This window comes from Carassius auratus, unplaced genomic scaffold (assembly GCF_003368295.1).
Source record: "Carassius auratus strain Wakin unplaced genomic scaffold, ASM336829v1 scaf_tig00214714_1_2670353, whole genome shotgun sequence".
NCBI classification, from domain to species: Eukaryota; Metazoa; Chordata; class Actinopteri; order Cypriniformes; family Cyprinidae; genus Carassius; species Carassius auratus.
In genome coordinates, this window is record NW_020527778.1 from 338,814 (window position 1) to 357,412 (window position 18,599).

Below are 18,599 nucleotides of genomic sequence, written 5' to 3' on the forward strand. Positions count from 1 at the left end.
AGCACTTAACTACACAAGCAGATTTTGTTAAAATGATAATTAGCCTCAAATGTTGCATGAAGACTATGCAGAGCATTTGTTTTTAATTTTGCATGTAATACAATTTAACTGTAAACAAAAATGTGAAAGTTTTCTATTGTGAGAATAAAACAGTCGTAGTCTCGTACATCTTAACGAAATATAGCGACACAAAAAGGAAAGCTGATCCAGATGTCGGTTAAGTCTTGGGTCATGCACATCAGTCTTTATAGGCCCCCTTTGGGACTTATACAATGTCATTTATATTAAAATATGACACACTCATGCACAATAATTTATTTCTGGTTAAAAATATAATAATTTAGAGACAAATGGAAACCAAATGATGTGCTAGCATTTAAAATGAAACTGAACTTTGTCTGTATTCTGACACATTTTTCTATATTCATAAAATATACAATACGGTTAATTTTTTATTTTATTTATTTACTATGTTTATAATTTAATTCAAATAAATAATTTATTTACTTAAAATAATGCATCCATCTAAATTATAAATATTTTTTTTATCTGATTTATTTACAATATTTTAAATCCAATTAAAATTTATTTTATTTAAACAAATAAATGCATGAATTAATTATATGAATTACCAACGTAAAATTATTTTGTTGTTTATAATTTAATAAATTAAAAAAATAATCTAAAATCCTAAAACCTTATACCCGTTATCTCTCCTATCTAGCACTATTTGATATAATACATTAACACACATACTACACTTCTATTAAAAATTCTTGTCAATGACAGCCATGATTTAAAGATATTAATGTGTTTTTATTTTTATTTGTGTTGTCTTACAGTCATGAGTGTCTCTGTGGCTCTGCGTTCCAGACTTTTGGCCCTTCGGTACCCAGCTAGTGAAGAAACATCATCTGTCCGTCCTTTAGCTGAATCCAATGAAACTTCCTGTAACACAGTAATAAAAATAGAAAAGAAAATCAGAAAATAATGAACAATACAGGTATGGACTCCCAGAACTGTTAAGCAGAAATAATTTTTTAAATGAGTACCTGTTTCTGATTGGAGAGGCATCTATCATTGCGTCCTGCTCTCTGATTGGCTGTTTTAGAATGAGAAGGGGCGGAGTCTGTTTCCATTTGTTCTGGAGTGCTGACAGTGTCATGACACTCAAATCTCTCGATGACCTGTGAACGTCTGCCGCAAAACACACACACAGAGATCAGAAGAGAAAATATAGCATAAACAGCTGCTTTCCTTTCCTCGCCCATCTTCATACTCAATCTCTGACTCCAAAATAATGCCTTAAATCAGAACTGATTACAGTTAAATGCAATGCAAAATTCATTAAGGCTCATAATGCATGAGGTTATTTTTCACATTTTAATATATATGTAATCTAAATAAACTATTTATTTAAAATCAAAATAAATAAATGTTCATTTTCACTTAATTTGCAAAAAATCCTAAAACTTTCTATTTTAAAAAAAAAAGTATAAAATGCAATGTATAATAAATAAATAAACCAATAATAAATGAACATTTCAACATTTCTACCTATAATGCAGAAACTCTTGGCATGTAAAGCTGCACTTTTCCTGTGTGTACTGGAGCTAGCTAACACAGACAAGCATAATATCTCTTTTAGTGTATGAAACTGTAATGCTTTTCTCAGTAGCGAGTATCTGAGATACTGGCATGTCATGTTTTTTTTTAGGTTTTTGTTTAACATGATGAATTTGGTGTGTCTTATAAGAGCAGATAGAGCAGAGGGTCAGACACCGGAAACCAGCGACAGCAGAAACCCAGACAGCATCATCTTTGTCCCCGTGTACACTCGTGTTAGTAGAAACAATTCATAATTTACACCCGTTTCACACCGAAATGAAGCAGCAGCATATCTGTTTCTGATTCAGTGCATTCAAATGATACATTAAAATAAATGTATTTATGAGAACATTCTCTCATCCCTTCATATTCACCAACATAAGTTCTATTTTGTTGTTTATAATTTAACTAAAAAAATTTTTTATCCTAAAACGACCTCTGCTATGTATCATAATTAAAATACTAGGCTAACGGATATAATACATTACCACATAAACAATAATGTAATTTAAAAAATCATATAAAAAATAATTCATGTGAATTTGCGTGTTATATATTTATTCAGTGACACACAGCAAAGGTAGTGCTTTTTTTTCTAAAAATTAATCGTGTCACAGAAGACTGGAGTAATGATGCTGAAAATTCAGCTTCGCATCACAGAAATAAATTACTTTAAAAATATATTCAAATATAACATTTCTTTGAAAGTGTAATATATTCACAATATTACTGTTTAAAAAAAAATCACATTTACTTAAAAAAAAAAAAGTTTCCAATTAATGGAAAATGGTACTGTACTTTTTTTTATATATACATTTAGAAACTATATTTCTATTATCATTATAATTATAAAATATTTATTTGGAGTGGTCTGAGAATTATTCTTACAAAAGTAGACAAAATCTAATTTATGTGATTTACACATTCAAAAGGTAAAAATCTCAGCGAAATGGAAGTTAAACCCCAAAGTCAGGCTGTAAACTGCTTAATCGTCTATGCATCACTGTGCTGCTGAGGTGACGAAATAAATATGCGCTGCTTGCTGTGTGAAAACAGCCTTAGTTTATATGTCTCTGTTTCTGTGATGTGTATCATGTGTGTTCTAGTTTGGCCCCAGCAGGTGGAATGAAAGTAAGCAGTGGGCGTGTCAGTGGGCGGGTCAGAGGGGCGTGTCAGTGGGCGTGGCACAGGACAGGAAGTGCAGAGTTTCAGAGGACTGCCTGAAAAAGAGAAGAAACAGATCAAATAAAAAGCAAAAATTAGCTGAAGACACCGAAAAAGCATGAGAGAGAGAGAGAGAGAGAGAAATCAGGTAAGAACAGCGCAGAACATTTTAATCACAGATACAGAACTGAACAGCACAGCATTCAGGACTGCATTGAGATTTTATGCTGGAAGTTCAGTTCTACAGAGTGTTCACTAGGAGGTGCTAAAGCTGCAAGAATGAGATGAATGTCATTATTCAGAAAGTTAGTGTCATCCTCTCAGTGTCTCAGCTTGCTGTCCTGAGTGTCATTGACAGACACCCGGTTGGTTTTTCCTGCTGGCTCCAGCAGGTGGAGATATAACCTCCACACTTACTCTGAGATGTAAACACAGCATGCGTGTTGGCTCGGATTGAACGAGCAGATTGTGTTTATACTGCAGAGGAAGTAGCTGCACATCTTCAGTTCCCTGTTCAGGACTGTGTCTCCCCTCAATCGCAATCAGAATATTAACTATAAAGGCTAATGAGGATATACAACCTGAACGTCTTTTAACAAACACTTTATACTTGTGATCTAAATGTATGTATATTTGAGTATAATGTGCATGTGTCTGGCTCTGGAACAAACTCTAGCGACTTGCATTCCTAGACAGCATTTTTATGCATCATAAACAAAAAGGCAGCATACTTTCGAAAAGATAAAAAATAGGCAATTTTATTAAAAACAGTTTTAACAACTGTTTGGGTGAAAAGCATATTTTTAACTACATGTTGGGTGCACCAAATCATTTCTTCCTCATTCCTACAATAAGAATAAACTGAAAGCAAAATATATTTTATTCTCAACGGCTTTAAAAAATAAAAATAAAATAAATAAACTATTATTAAATAGTTATTAAAATGATCAATTTTATAAAAAAATTACAAAAAAAGAAAAATATTACTAAAAATTAAATATTTGTGTAGACTATGCTATTATTGATCATTTTGATTTATTATTTATTAATATAAATTTGATGTCAATATTTTTAATATTTATAATTAATGTATTTATAATATTATTAATGTTTTTTTTTACTGAATGATTTATTGAACCTTAAGTCAAAAATGTAAAAAAAAAATTATAATCATTTAAAGTTTGCGTATATGTTTTCTGAGTATCATCTTTGAAACAGCATACAGCAGGAGAAAAAAACTAATTTTATTAAAAAGCCCAAACTGAACAAAAGTATGCAATTTGGTTCAGCACAAACTATCAATTTTGTCAAATGATACAGAACTTAAGTACTTCTAAAGATGCAGAGCTTTTTTGTGTGTATGTAACTGTTTGGGCGTATCACCTTCGATCATGTCCGAACAACCGCTCCACTTCCTCCCGACCCGGGCTCCTCGTGCGCGCTCGCAGCTCCTGCTGCTCCTTACTGGATCGGGATGCTTCCCGACGATTGAGTCTCCGTGCTCGGGGCACATCCGCCAGGACGGCGTAACCCCGCCCACCTCGCCCCGCCCTGCCCGAGGCTCCGCCCACACAGCTCTCCGGACTCTGCTCAGAGTCTAAAGAGCTCTGAGAGGAAGACATGGACGATGGGAGGATGTTTGCATGTGGGTTTGGAGTGAAGAGCAGGTCCGGGCTGGGAAGGGGACAGGGATTTGCATCCGACGGGGGCCTGGAGTCCAGTGATGGGGGGCGATGCTCCTCTGATATGCTAAGTCTTTGTGTGTTGTGTTTGTGAGCGTGGGCGTTACATGTAATGCTGGAAGTCTGTGTGTTAGCAGTGCTGTGTGGGTGGTGTGACGTGCGTTTGTGTGAGCTGAAGCGCTCTGGATCAAAGGAGAGATACCTGGAGCGAGAGGAAGAGGAGGATGTGGTGGAGGAAGTAGAAAGCAGAGGGGGCGGCGGATCTTGCTCCTGCTGGCGATGATGCTGTCGTTCTTTGTCTTCTTCGGGTTTGGGTTTTTCCAGCGAAAAATATCCGCTCTCCACCCGTGGCTTGCGACCAACACTCGAGTTTCCTGAGTCTGAGCGTGAGAAAGACCGAAGAGTCTCAGTCAGATTCACTTTATAAGAATGCATTACAGTTACTACTGTGAAATATACTCAATGAATCTGGGATCTCTTTCAAAGAGTGCAAGACGCTGTCCTTTAGTTTAATAATGACAGTGGTGACGAGCACAAAGTAACATTTAATGATGGCTACTGTGGTTTTTGTGAGGGCATATTCAATGTTCTTTTGGTTTCATGTGTTTTCCCAGAAATCTGAGGTCAAGTGATTGTATTATGTGTGAAGCGGACCAAAAAAGCCAGTTTCCTGGTGATGTAAATCACTAAAATAATCACATGTATTGAACATGATGCCAATAACCGACGGAATAATCAAAGCTGACATTTAATTAGACTCTACAAAGAAAATATCCCAAAAAGCAGTGTCTGCCCACTCTTTTTCTCATGAATCTCTTTTTTTTCTCATGAATCTCATGAATGACATTCGCTGGACAAATATAAAACTAGTGATTTAAAGATGCTGATTGTGTATTTATTGCAAGATGAATGGGAGTTTCACTTTCAGAACCTGAATGACTGACACCCCACAACAGTAGCTTGTTTTTGTGAGTTTCAGATGAATTGTGTGTGTTTTTGTGTGTTGGTACCCAGCTGACTCAGGCTGCCGGTGCTGTAGCTTGTTGGTAAAGAGGTTCGACTCCATGTTTCCTCCTGCCACAGGGTGGCTCGGGTGGGCATCACTCGCTCTGCGTGAGCTATAGCGCTGGGGAGACACACCATACTGCTGCTGGTACTGGTGACCGTCACCTTCGCAGGACCAGGCTCCTGAACACAGAAACAGACGAGCATAATATTTAACAAACCCACAGTGAAGAACAAAAAGCTCTTTGAAGTCAGAAACACCTGTGTGTGTGTGTGTGTGTGTGTGTGTGTGCAGACAGATACACACACAAATGTAACTGTCTAAACTTGCAGGCTGATAACAAATGAGCTATTGTGCCATGATTTCACACACACACACACACACGCTGATTTACGCTCAGCACCACACCCCACACTAAACACACACTCGCAGATTAGAGTCTGTGTCTTTCCTGTTTCCACCTGACCGCACAGTAATACCTTTTTGATTAAATCATTAAAAAAAAAAATTTTTCTTCATTAAATCAAACACAAACACACACACACACACACCACCCAGCAGAAGCACACACATGAGAATCATTTACTGGACTCATTATGTTCTCATTCCTTCTAATCATGTGATCTGCAAAAACACCCGGAATGCATGTATTGATCAGATTCCTGTGCTGCGCTCTGATTGGTTGGATCATGCTGGTTCTGGACTTACAATAAAACCATTGATGTTCTGCAGGGAGCATCGATCTGTTAGAAGATCAGCGGCCTGATAAAACACAGGTCAGGAGGTCAGAACAAAGGAAACAAATCCTAGCGATACAAACCCAGTCCGTTTAAAACAGAGCAATAAAATAATAATAAAATTGTATAATAAATCTTTGAAAATCAAAACCTGGATCTGAATTGTTAATGTTATTATAACCTAAAGATGCTATGTGAAAGTTTGAAACAGAAAAAAGTGGGTTCTTCACACACACACACACACACACACACACACACACACTGATACTGATATGCAGGTTTATTAATGCTTGCTGGTTAAGCTACTTTAAGGAATACCTGTGGAGTTGTTGTTTCCACCTTCCGTTTCTTCTTCTGGTTTTGTTTGTTGGTTCGTGGGAAAACCATGAGCGCCTCCTGCCACCTTATTAAGACACAGACAATGTTTGGCATATCTCAAAACAGCAGTTAGTTAGTGATTGCTTACGTAATTAGACAGACTGCATCAATCAGTGAGTGACCGCATCAGTCATTCCTTATTAATGTTTAAAACCAAACCCACATCAAGCTTTACCAGATTAAAAAAAATGGCATAAACACAAATTGTCCTGTCAATTACAATTGTGACACGGCAACACAACTTGTCTTAGTTTCCTGCTAGTTTTGAAATATTAAATGCAAGTGCGAGTCTTATTAATCAATGCATTATGCAGCAAAATAGCAAGTGATACAGATAGCTCTATGAAAAATTGTTTATGTTCCCCATTTGTAAGTCACTTTGGATAAAAGCTAATTAAATGTTAATGATTAAATGTCATGATTAAGTCTCAAAGAGCTCATAGAGCAGAAATGAGTGGGATAACATAATTAATTGTAGGATGTAACATTTACACTATCATCCCTCAGTAGTTCATCACATCAATACAGTGAAGTGTTAAACTGCACATAAACATCAGACGGTTGTAAAAATATCTTATGATCGACTGTGAAATTTGAGAAATGTGTGTGTGTGTGTGTGTGTGTGTGTGTGTGTAACTCACCCATTTATGATCTCTTTGCTCTCAGCACGTATGTAATAGTCTTTCTCTGGTGTGCAGATGCACAGCGAGTGTTTCTGACCTGTGCGGCTCTCACCGTCCACAACATCCACACACTGATTCAGGTTTATGGTGTCCTGTGGAAGAGTGCTGGCCTGAAACACACACACACACACACACGCATTAGTAGTTTCAACAACACAAATGTATGATGCAGCACAACTGTTTTAAGCATTGATAATAATCATAAACATTTCATGATTTCTGAAGGTCATGTGACACTGGAGACTGGAGGAATGATGCTGAAAATTCAGCTGCGCATCACAGAAATAAATTACATTTCAAAACATATTCAAACAGAAAATGGTTGTTTTAAATTGTAATAATATTTCAGAATTTTACTGCATGTTTAATCAAATAAATGCATCCTTGGTGAGCAGAAGAATTTGTTCAAACTGATTTTGAATTATAGTTCAGGCTAAATATATCCAGTCACATGTGTTATGTCTGATTGTAATCACCAAGTATGTCTAAATAAATATTGTCATGAATAATGTTGTGTACAAAAAGCCTCAACAACAACAAAACCTCCGCTGTGGAATTTGCCATTTGACAAAAACAGACAAGATGTGTGTGCTTCCTCAAATAGAGTATAAGCAATGATTTATAGATTATAAAATAATAAAAAGTTTGGTTATTGCACTTACAGAGAAACTGGCTTTAAATAAAGCCAACAGAAGTCTATGTTACGTGCTCATCTAGGTGGCACAGCAATGTGTGTGTTTGTATAAACGTGTGGCACATGACCTTCCTCAAACACATACCACAAAAACACCACAAACCGGTTCATTCTCCCTGTATTTCTGTCATTCCCAAGTCTATCTCTCCCCTTCTTTCACAAACTCTCTTTCGGTTTTTTACTTCTTGTTCTTGACAAAGAGTTGCAACATTCCTTATTTGTTGTGCAGCCAGCATTCAGTCACACACACACAAACACATTTGTTTTTTTGAAAAGTGTGTTCATCCCATAGGTGTAATGGTTTTTATTCTGTACAAACTGTATATTCTATGGCCCTACACCAACCCTACACCTAACCCTAACCCTCACAGGAAACTTTGTGCATTTTTACTTTCTCAAAAAAACTCATTCTGTATGATTTATAAGTGTTTTGAAAAATGGGGACATGGGTTATGTCCTCATAAGTCACCCTCTCCTTGTAATACCTGTGTCATACCCATGTCATTATACAGAGTTGTGTCCTGATATGATACAAAAACAAGAGCACACACACACACACACACACACACACAGACACAGACACACACACACACACACACACACAATAATTCTTTCAACGGCAAAGACAGACACACACAGAAACAGTGACCAAGCAACACACACATACTAATCACAAATTTGGAAAAGGCAAACAACACAAAACCCCTGAAAAAAAAAAAAAAAAAAAACAGGCCTTCTAACACTTCTTTTTCAAAGTTGCGTTTCCAGCTTCCTTTTAATCGCTTGTTTACCGCGTTTCACTTCGGTGCCGCTGTTGAATGAGTTTGTGTGTTTTAAAACCACTGATGACATGATGCCGACACGTCTGAGTGATGCATCATGGGAGACATTCAAGTTCAGTAAAAGAGACATCATCCATTTTTAATGGACGGTGGGGGGGGGGGGTTAAGTCCCTGTAATCATCCCAGCAGGGTTCACTCGCGGTCAGAAATAACTCTTGACCTCTCTTAGCATGTGGCCTAACCAAACCTAGCATTTATCAGCTGCTGGCTCGCTATTTTCCGGAGAGAAATCAACTGCTCCATAAAGGTTTATATTTATAACCAAAAATGTTCTGATTGAGTATTTTCATTTATTATTCTAAAATTCTCTTCACAACTCACATTTAAATGTTTATGTTCAAAGTCAACAACAACATTTTGTTACAGAGCGATTTGTGTTCTGTGAACCATATTTGCAGATCAAAGTTCAAATATTGTTTTTGACTTCTGTTGTCTATAACTGACACACTAGTAAATAACTAACTAACCACCAGTGAACTCATTCATCCACAAACTGTGCTTCCATATTTGAAATACGTGACATTTTAGAACTGAAACCACATTTGAAGCTCTATATATATCTCTCTCTCTATACTTACATGTTTGTTTTTTTGTTGTTGTTTTTAATCAGGTTTAAAATGTATATCAACATGTAAGTATTATCTATTTGTCTTATAAAATTAATCGCAGCTTCATGTTTAACAATTAAGAAAGATTTTAAATTAGTTAGATTTTAAATAAAAATAATCTCCATTTTTAGCTGTTTTTGCATTTAACTTCAATGGTCACGCGTTTTGACAAATTAATTTTAAAAGTATACATATTCTATGTAGTCCATAAATGAGTTTAAAAAAATAATAATAATAATTTTAAAAGTTTCATTTAAAATAATTGTACTTTAAAAAAAAAAAGTAATTTAAAATCATTGTTTTCAGGTGAATTATAGAACGATCCATTGAGTACAGCACTTTTTTTCATCTGAACACCTAAAATATAAAACATTTAATTTAACAACACATTCCAAGGGATATAAAATATGGTCATGCAGAATTAATACGTGCTTTATATTTACTAATAAACATTCAGTGTGCTAGTATTATTCTTGCTAGTTAATAGTAAGAATTAGTCCTTTAAATAAAGTTTAATTAAAACTATGAGCGTTCCATCAGCTTGCAAAACCCAGTTTGCACATCTTTGGTCTAAACGGTTGATAACTAGAAAAAGAAAGCCATGTGAATGAAGTGGGATCATTGTGATGATGATAAATCGCATTAAAACTCCTCTGCGTCCCGTTGTCTTTAGAGAGGAGCCTCTGGGAACGCTGCCCGACTGACAGAAAGTTTTACGCAACACAAAGAGACTGCTGAATCTGTGTTCAGCAAACCCACAGCTTTAACCCACAGGTCAACATCAGGGGATCATTTCTGCATGTATGTTCAATAACCGTCCGTTTAATCACAGCACACACATGCATTCAGATGCAACTGCTCTGAAAATAGCAGCCAGGCTTCTGTTGTAATCTTCCTCTCATCCTGTTCTTTCCTCCTACACATCCCTCTCTTTCTCTCTCGTTAGTGAGTCTAAGTTCAATGGGGGCGGACAGCAGAGGAAGAGGAGAGTGAATGAGAGGAAAGCAGAGCTGTCAATCGATTTTGAAGAATGCAATTGAATTAATCACGTAACATGCTGATTAATTCATGACATTACTCACAATATCAAGTCCCTATGAAATGGTCTGATGTTATTTTTCTCTCTTGTGTCGATGCATTTCCTATTTAAATGCATATATGTTTGGTAACACTGTATAATAAGGTAAACCTACATCAGTTAACATGAATAATACTTTTAAAGCATTTATTAATCTTAGTTAAATTTCGCCCATTTACGAATACATCAATAAAAGTAATAGTTGTATCTGTTAATATTATTTAATGAACCCGAGCTAACATTAATTAACAATGAATGGTTGCATTTAGATGAACTAACATTAACAAATATGAATAGATACTGTAAGATATTGGATATTAATAATTAATGCATTAACTGAAAGTTTCTATAATGTAATGACAGTCAATGGCAATCAAAACAACAAACTTCCTCTTTACGGACAAAAACACATTTTATAGTTTTGTGTGTGTGTGTGTGTGTGTGTGTGTGTTCTGCTAGAGAAACAAGATCAAACAGGTTTGGAGAGACATGAGGGTGATTAAATGATGACCAAATCTCTCTTTTAACGTTTGTGTAGATTGTGTGAGATTTTGACGTTTTGTAAGATTCACCGCTATAATCATTGTAAATTTAGGACTTGAGCAGTCGTTATGGAAACACATGTTGGAGAGCAGCTATAAATATAGCGTGAGACTCCGAATGTGTTCAAGCGCTCAGCGTCCAGACATCCTGACCTCTCACAAGACCATTTCGGACACTTTAGCACCTGTTTCTGATGGGACCGATACAATGAAAACCCTGCTCGTGACATCAACACACACACACACACACACACACACACACACACACACACACACACACACACACACACACACATGCATATCAAAACCATCTTCATTAAAAAGCATTTCAGGTGGCTCTGTGTGTGTGTGTGTGTGTGTGTGTGTGTGTGTGTGTGAAACAAATAGCAGTTGTTTCCTCAAAAACTCAAGTTGTTGTCTGAATTAAAAATGAATTATTAGATGAATTAGAATTAGAATTATGAATTAGAATTAGTAATGTGTAGTGTTGTCACGGTATCAAAATTTCAGTATCCGGTACCGATACCAGTGAAAATCCAGTTTTCGGTACCAATTTCGGTTTTAAAGCAAAACTCAAAAATATGCTAATTAAAAAAAAATAACTTTTTAGCACTAAAAATAAAACCAATGCCATTCTTTATACTTATTTACAACTGTGTTTAAAGTTTTTCTACAAGTTATATAATTATGAAAAACAGTAAACAAGTTTCACCCAAATTTTATTTGTCTTTTCATTTCATTTCATTTATTATTTAATCATTTTATTTTTGGTAAATAAAATGGATTTGCTATTAAAATTAAAACATGGAAGAAATATTGTGATTTATTTATTACTAATTTTACTATCATACTAATTTATATACAATGCACTATGAATTGATGAGCTGCTGGGTTCATGAATATTCATCACGTTGTCTGCATTCGGTCAAACTGATTTGCTGAAATCAAAACAGGGATGGTAATAGTTGAGCGTCAGCCAATGAAATTGCCATTTGCGCATTAGCTCCGCCCCGTCTTCTGCTTGTTCGAAAATGAATATGAATAATTCTAAATGAACTCCATTATTTTGACAGGAGAAGACAACAAAGAATAGTTTACATATAGCGTGTCGATTCAGCGTGGTAAGACTCTCGCTCTCTCTCTCTTTGCATGTGTGAGAAACAGCGCTATCAGTAAAGTCGTGCGCCTTCACACAGAGTTTACAGAGCATCAAATACAGGTGCGCTGTGCGTCCATTGAGATAAACTGAAAAGTTCAGATCGCTTGATGGAGAGAGAACTCTGAAGCTCAGATGCTGAAATCAATGCAAGCGTCATGCGCTTCAGTCTATGTAGTAAACAAACCCGCACGTCTCTGCCCTTCATTAATTCACACAGAGACGCGCAGAACACAGATTCATATTTCAAGCAACATTTGCGTTTTAACATTTACAGATACTGGTCCATATGGAGATTTGATTTGATTAATTTATGCTAACTTTGACGAATTCCATGACTGTCCACATTAAAATGTAAGTTTCATTTTCATGTCTGGATTTTGAGATTCCGTCCTCGTTTTCTGCTTCGTGGAAATCATAGCGCTGAACCGGGTTTGAACGGGACCTCGGTACTACCGGTACTTAAAGAAACCTGGTACCATCACATTTAATTTTTTTTAGTACCGACTTGGTACTGAAGTACCGGGTCTTTTGACAACACTAGTAATGTGCTATTATAGTATTTATGAATGTTTTATAGCTTTTATTTTTAAAAGTAAAAATATGAATGGTGTTATATTGTTATACTAAAACTAAAACAATTGAAAAACCCGATTAGAAATCTGATTAATCGTGCAGTCCTAGTTTAAATTAATAACAACAACACTGGATCCTACAGTGAATAGACTGAGCAACCCCTGTAATTCGATTCACAAGCAAATGACTCACTGATTCACTCAAAAAGACTATATTTAACTCATTAAATGCTGAATCTGTAACAGCATTACTAAATTAACATCTCTGACTACATGTTTGTGTGTAAACTAATAGTTCATCTTAAAAAAAGAATCACTTACACAACCTCATCTCTTTGAAAAGCCCACATGACTTTCTTCTGTGGAATATCAATGGAGTTATTTTTAGTAGAAGACAATGTTTTCCAAGTAATCAGTTGTCAAGCGAGATTTCCAGTTAATAGAAATTTCAGTTTCAGACACAAATGAGTAATCAGATAATGTACAACATAGACTGCTGTTTTAATGCGTGTATATTGTTTTTTGGAGCTCGACAGCCACTGATCACCATTCACTTCCATCTTTCCCAAAAACAGACCAAAGAAACAGAAAAAGCAACTGACTGCACTGTCCGTCAATCACAGTGAAACACAGCATCTGACTACTAAGAGAATATCATCCCTCCCTTGTTAAATACTTTTCTTATTTGTCCTTCTTTCTCTCTCGGCTGCGAGCGCTTCTCCAGAACGAGAGATCTCAGTAATGTGTACATTCATCTCTGTTCCTGGATATCTGAGTGTAGGAGGGAAGTGGGCACAGATGGATTGTGGGTAGCTTGCGGATGTAGCGCCGCTTCACCCACCCACACACAGAGATCATCATTATCACCCAAACCGGGTCAGACCTGGACTTCCTGCGTTCAGCAGTGACTGACTTCATGTTCATGTAGCTCCAGACACACACTTACGTTAACACACACACACATGCACAAAAGAGCTCACGATCACGTGCTTTTATAAAACGAAGAGCTTCACATTTGAATAAATTGGCCCCATTTCCATTGTGACACAGATTTGGGCTTTTTTAAAGCAAAAAAGAACAAGTTTATCTTATATTGATCCAGTATCCATCAATGCATATACAAACACACACAACATACAGCAGACAGGCAGTATCATACACATCCAGAAGATCTGTCCACACAGAGCCGCCCACATACTGCAGACAGAACATGACAACATGTATTTACAGTATGAGAATACAACACAACGAGACGCACTCACCATGTCATCCAGTGCGTAACGCAGGAGTCCATGCTCATACAGAAGGAAAAAACGCCTCTGCCATTTCTGCAAGAGAAGAAATTACCAGTGCATGAGTGAAACATGATGCCATCTTCATGTTTAAGATCTTGAAAGCATTTTAAGTCTGACTTAAGTGTCTATATAGTTATATAAATTATAATGCATGTATTATCAGATTTGGTAGATGCATGACTATTTACAGAAGTAGTACCTTCATGTTATTTTATTTAAAGATGTGCATTTGGGGTAAATATTTTATAATATAATAATTCATTTTATTTACATTGTTAACACAATTTTGTCAGTGTCATTCAACTGAATTTTAAACATTGGAGATTAGCAAGAGCCATTTGGTTGACCACCACATCCTACACATACCTACTTGTATATACTACATAAACTTTGGGTTATTTTGAATCATCTTTCCATCTTGTTTGTCTATCTGTGATTTCCTGTTTGCTGTCGAATTGTTTCCCATCCCACTAACTCCCTCTCCTGCTGTTTCTCATGAGTTCAGCTCGAGAGAGAGAATGAGAGTGAGTCAGCGACTCCACGGCCCCCTCACACACACACACACACAGACACACACGCACACACACACACACACACACACACACACACACACTTGACTTGTTCATCCCTTAACAAGCACACATACTGTAGAGCAAATCACAATTCTGGTCCATTGTTGTATTAAATATTATGCAAAACATCTTGTATGTTTTATATATATATATTGCCCTAACGATCATTGATTTAACCACTTATGTTTTGTTAAGATGGACTTTTTTTATGTTTGAGGTCCCAATATATAACAATTGGCTTTTAATCTTAAATTATTTTAAGAACTTCCTAATCAAAGTCCAATTATTATTATTATTATTTTTTTTTATTTACAATCCCATCCAATTAGGAAAAGTCATTAAGTAGCAACCTGATATTAAATTATTAAAATGACCCCACACAGAATATGGGTGTTAAAATGTCTCATATGTGTATGTGTGTGTTTAAGTGTGTAAGTGCAACCCCTAAATATTTTCTTATATTCTCCCTTTTATTTTGGTGTTTGGATATTTTTTGATTTTTTTGTTTTGCCAAAATGAATTTGCTGAGCAAAAAGTGCAGCGCTGCATTATAATCCATAGGCAGCGGCGGGGTCCTGGTGAAGTTTTGCTGGACTTTAAAGAGCACTGCAATCATACGAACCCGTGATCTGTGCAGAGGATTGTCAAAGTTTGTTCCTTCAGGTGCCAGGAGCAGCCATCCACCGTAGATGAGTTTGGCCTGAAACATTCAACACACATGGCACAAGAACAATGAGACTGTGATTCAAGACAAATGATCACTTCTTCTTCTCATTGATGTGGCATCAACTACTTTAGATAAACCTGCTCCTACCAGCACGAGAAAACAAAACAAACCATGGTTGTTCACTTTAAATGTCAATCAGACGGTCTCTTTTCGTCTGCACTGTGGAACAGACTCTCAACATTACACTGGGATATAGGAAAGTATTTAAACTTTGAAAAACACATTTCACCTTTAAGGAAACATGCCAAAGAAAAGCACCAAAACAGGAATAACATCTCTGCACGTGACGCTCCTGTGAGTGCCCACGGACAGATCTGTAATATTACAGAAACCTCAAATGAAAAAATGAAACGCTAGGGGAAAATGAAGCTTCCTCTTTCAAAGCTCAGCAGATAGCTTTCAACATAGTTCTTTGTTTCAACTAAAATGGAAAAGAGAAACAACATAGCTGATATAAATGAAGAGTATAAAGCTATTAGTTTATAAATCATTAGTTTGCACAGTTGAGATCTCTTCTGAAACATCAGAGAACTTCAGCAAAAGTCTCCATTTGATGTCTAGAAGAAACGAAGGAGATATTAAAGAGATCCGAGTTGTGAATGAATGAATGCCAGTTTATCATCTGGTTAAAGGAATGTCGGTGTGACAACTTGAACGATGGCACGTGAAAAATGTCTGAGCAAAAAAAAAAAAAAAACATTAAAAAGAAATAAGTCTCGTCAGAACAAGTGCAGGACGAAAAAAGTTCTCATATTGCTTGACTCAAACCCTTCCAGTTCAATACACTAACCCTAAATACTAAACTTATGCAATTAGTTCTGAGCTCTGGGAAAGCAGTGATGAGGAGCGGACGGGACGCAGAGAAAGAGAGATGGAGAGCGAGAGAAGGGCTAATGTAGGCCAGATTTTCCTCTTCAATGGATAAAGTTTGTTCTGTTTATTTTTACAGCCCCCTTTTTCTCTCATAACAGCAGAACTGAGATCAGACGGTCTCACAGAGAGCGTGTGTGTGTGTGTGTGTGTGTGTGTCCGTGTGTGTGTGTCCGTGTGCGTGTGTCAAGGGGGAGGGTGGATTCTAATAGCATGACAAAAAGCATAGACCTAAATATGTGTGGAATGAACAACTCTGAAAAACCTGACCAACTGCAGCGAGACAGAAAGAGAGAGAAAGAGAGGGAGAGAGGGAAAGAGAGAGAGAGAGAGATGCTAGGATGTTGTCGCTGGTTTCTACATCTGAATCAAACTGTCCATTTAAGTGAATCGATTCATAACAATTCGTAAGTTCACTTAGATCTTTGCGCAGCTTTGCTCAAGTATTGAAATGTTTAAAGGCGCTATGTGGAGGTTTTTACTTTAAAAAATCTTTAAGATAGAGTTTTCATTTGTACATGTATGAGCCAACCATTATGTAAAGAAAAGAATGACACCTCGACTGTCCACCACGGTTGTCTCTATCAGCCTGTAGGCTCAACTGTGTGTGGAGGAGTCGGGCCCGAATTAGCGCGAAAATTCACAAAATGTGACGTCATGCGCGTTCTCGTCTACTTGGGCTTACAACCGTACGGCACGCCAGCCATTATAGTAAGCAGCGGCAATAGTGCTTTCAAATGGAAAACTGTTTCCATCTGTAAGTCGCTTTGGATAAAAGCGTCTGCTAAATGAATAAATGTAATGTAAATGTAAATGGACTCTGCGGATGGAAAGAAGCGACCAGCCTCCAGCACAATTCAGACACCCACGGACCCTCCTCGAAGTAAAAAAAAAAAAGAGCGTGTTCCTCTGCGCACTGAGAATGAGCATGAGACTGGCTCCAGTTCCTCTAACGGCCAATGGTGTCAATAACAGTTAGAAATTTCAGAACCTACGCAATGCTCCTTTAAGTAAAGTATATAATTTTGAATGCACCGTATTTTCCGGACTATAAGTCGCACTTTTTTTCATAGTTTGGCTGGTCCTGTGACTTATAGTCAGGTGCGACTTATTTACCTAAATTTATTTGACATGAACCTAGAGAAATTAACCAAGAGAAATGAACCAATAGAAAATATTACCATCTACAGCCACCAGAGGGCGCTCTATGCTGCTCAGTGCTCCTGTAGTCTACACTGAAGACACAGAGCGCCCTCTCGTGGCTGGAGACGGTAATGTTTTCTCTTGGTGCTTGGTTCTAAATAAATGCGACTTATAGTCCGAAAAGTACGGTAATCATGATGTAACATAAAATTCTTAATGTCAAGATGAAATCAAAATCTACTCAATTTCCGTTATTTTGCAAAACGAGATTAGAAGCATAATATTCTGGGATATTGAAAATATTATAGTCATATTTCAAGAAAGTTGTAGAATTTTTTTTATATTAATAAAGTTTTACTTTTAGATAAAGTAGAATATTACTAAAGTCCAGAGACGTTTTCATTGTAATATTCAAGCTGTTTCTTCTACTTTTGTAGGTTTTTTTATATTATAAAATAATTAACTTACACAATATACTACTTTATTCACAAAATATTACAACTTGTACTATATTAATTTCTATAATGTTACAGCTTTATTTTCGTCTAAAATATTGCAATATTAATCTTGTAATGCTATGAATTTATTTTCGTAACACTATATATTATTTTTATTTCTCATAGTTTTAACTTCATACTCAAAATATTACAACTTTGCTACGGTACAATTTTATTCTTGTGACTTGATTCTCAAAATTACAACTTTAATCATGCTTCGAATTTATTTCGACTTCATACTTAAAATATTATGACTTTGAGTTTGCATTTCTGACTTAATTTTGACCTTATGCTCAAAAATGCATAACTTTATTATTTTGCCAAGACATTTCACTATAATATATTATATTTTCTGATTGTATATAAGTATATATTATACTTTTGTGATTAATATCTTAGATTCACTTGGAAATACATCAAATCACAGAAGTAAAATGGGTTTCATGTGGACCTTTAGAGCAGGAAGAAAGAAGACATCAGAATCAAAAACTCAATCTCAATCTGAACCTCAAAAATAAGTAAACTCCACAGCCAGGAGGATTGGACTCTTAACATATGACTTTGACTGCCTTTACAGATACTAAAGACCTGTTTCAATTCACTGTCAACTCAATTTCTAAGTGCTTTCTAAAAAAAGACTGAGGCTCATTTCTCTGGATTTCTCTCTCACACATTCAAAGACATAATCGCTTGCTTTCACGTCTTTCTTTGCATCATCACTTCATATTTTAATAACAATCCA

The 18,599-nt window shown here is 36.2% G+C and overlaps 1 protein-coding gene across 4 annotated transcripts in view; it reads right to left on the bottom strand.

The window, feature by feature from the left end:
- The window catches only part of LOC113092655 (trichohyalin-like), a 38,399-nt gene that overhangs the window by 18,018 nt on the left and 1,782 nt on the right, over positions 1–18,599 (bottom strand). For 2 of the 4 annotated variants that reach the window (XM_026258331.1, XM_026258330.1), the window contains exons 2-10: positions 15,243–15,320; positions 14,016–14,081; positions 7,217–7,368; positions 6,516–6,600; positions 6,169–6,222; positions 5,465–5,642; positions 4,156–4,834; positions 1,053–1,197; positions 841–948 (exon numbers count right to left, since the gene is read on the bottom strand). In XM_026258331.1, the coding sequence (XP_026114116.1) occupies positions 841–948; positions 1,053–1,197; positions 4,156–4,834; positions 5,465–5,642; positions 6,169–6,222; positions 6,516–6,600; positions 7,217–7,368; positions 14,016–14,081; positions 15,243–15,320 (1,545 nt within the window). The remainder of the gene's footprint in view (positions 1–840; positions 949–1,052; positions 1,198–4,155; positions 4,835–5,464; positions 5,643–6,168; positions 6,223–6,515; positions 6,601–7,216; positions 7,369–14,015; positions 14,082–15,242; positions 15,321–18,599) is intronic. The other 2 variants (XM_026258333.1, XM_026258332.1) reach the window with 2 other exon arrangements.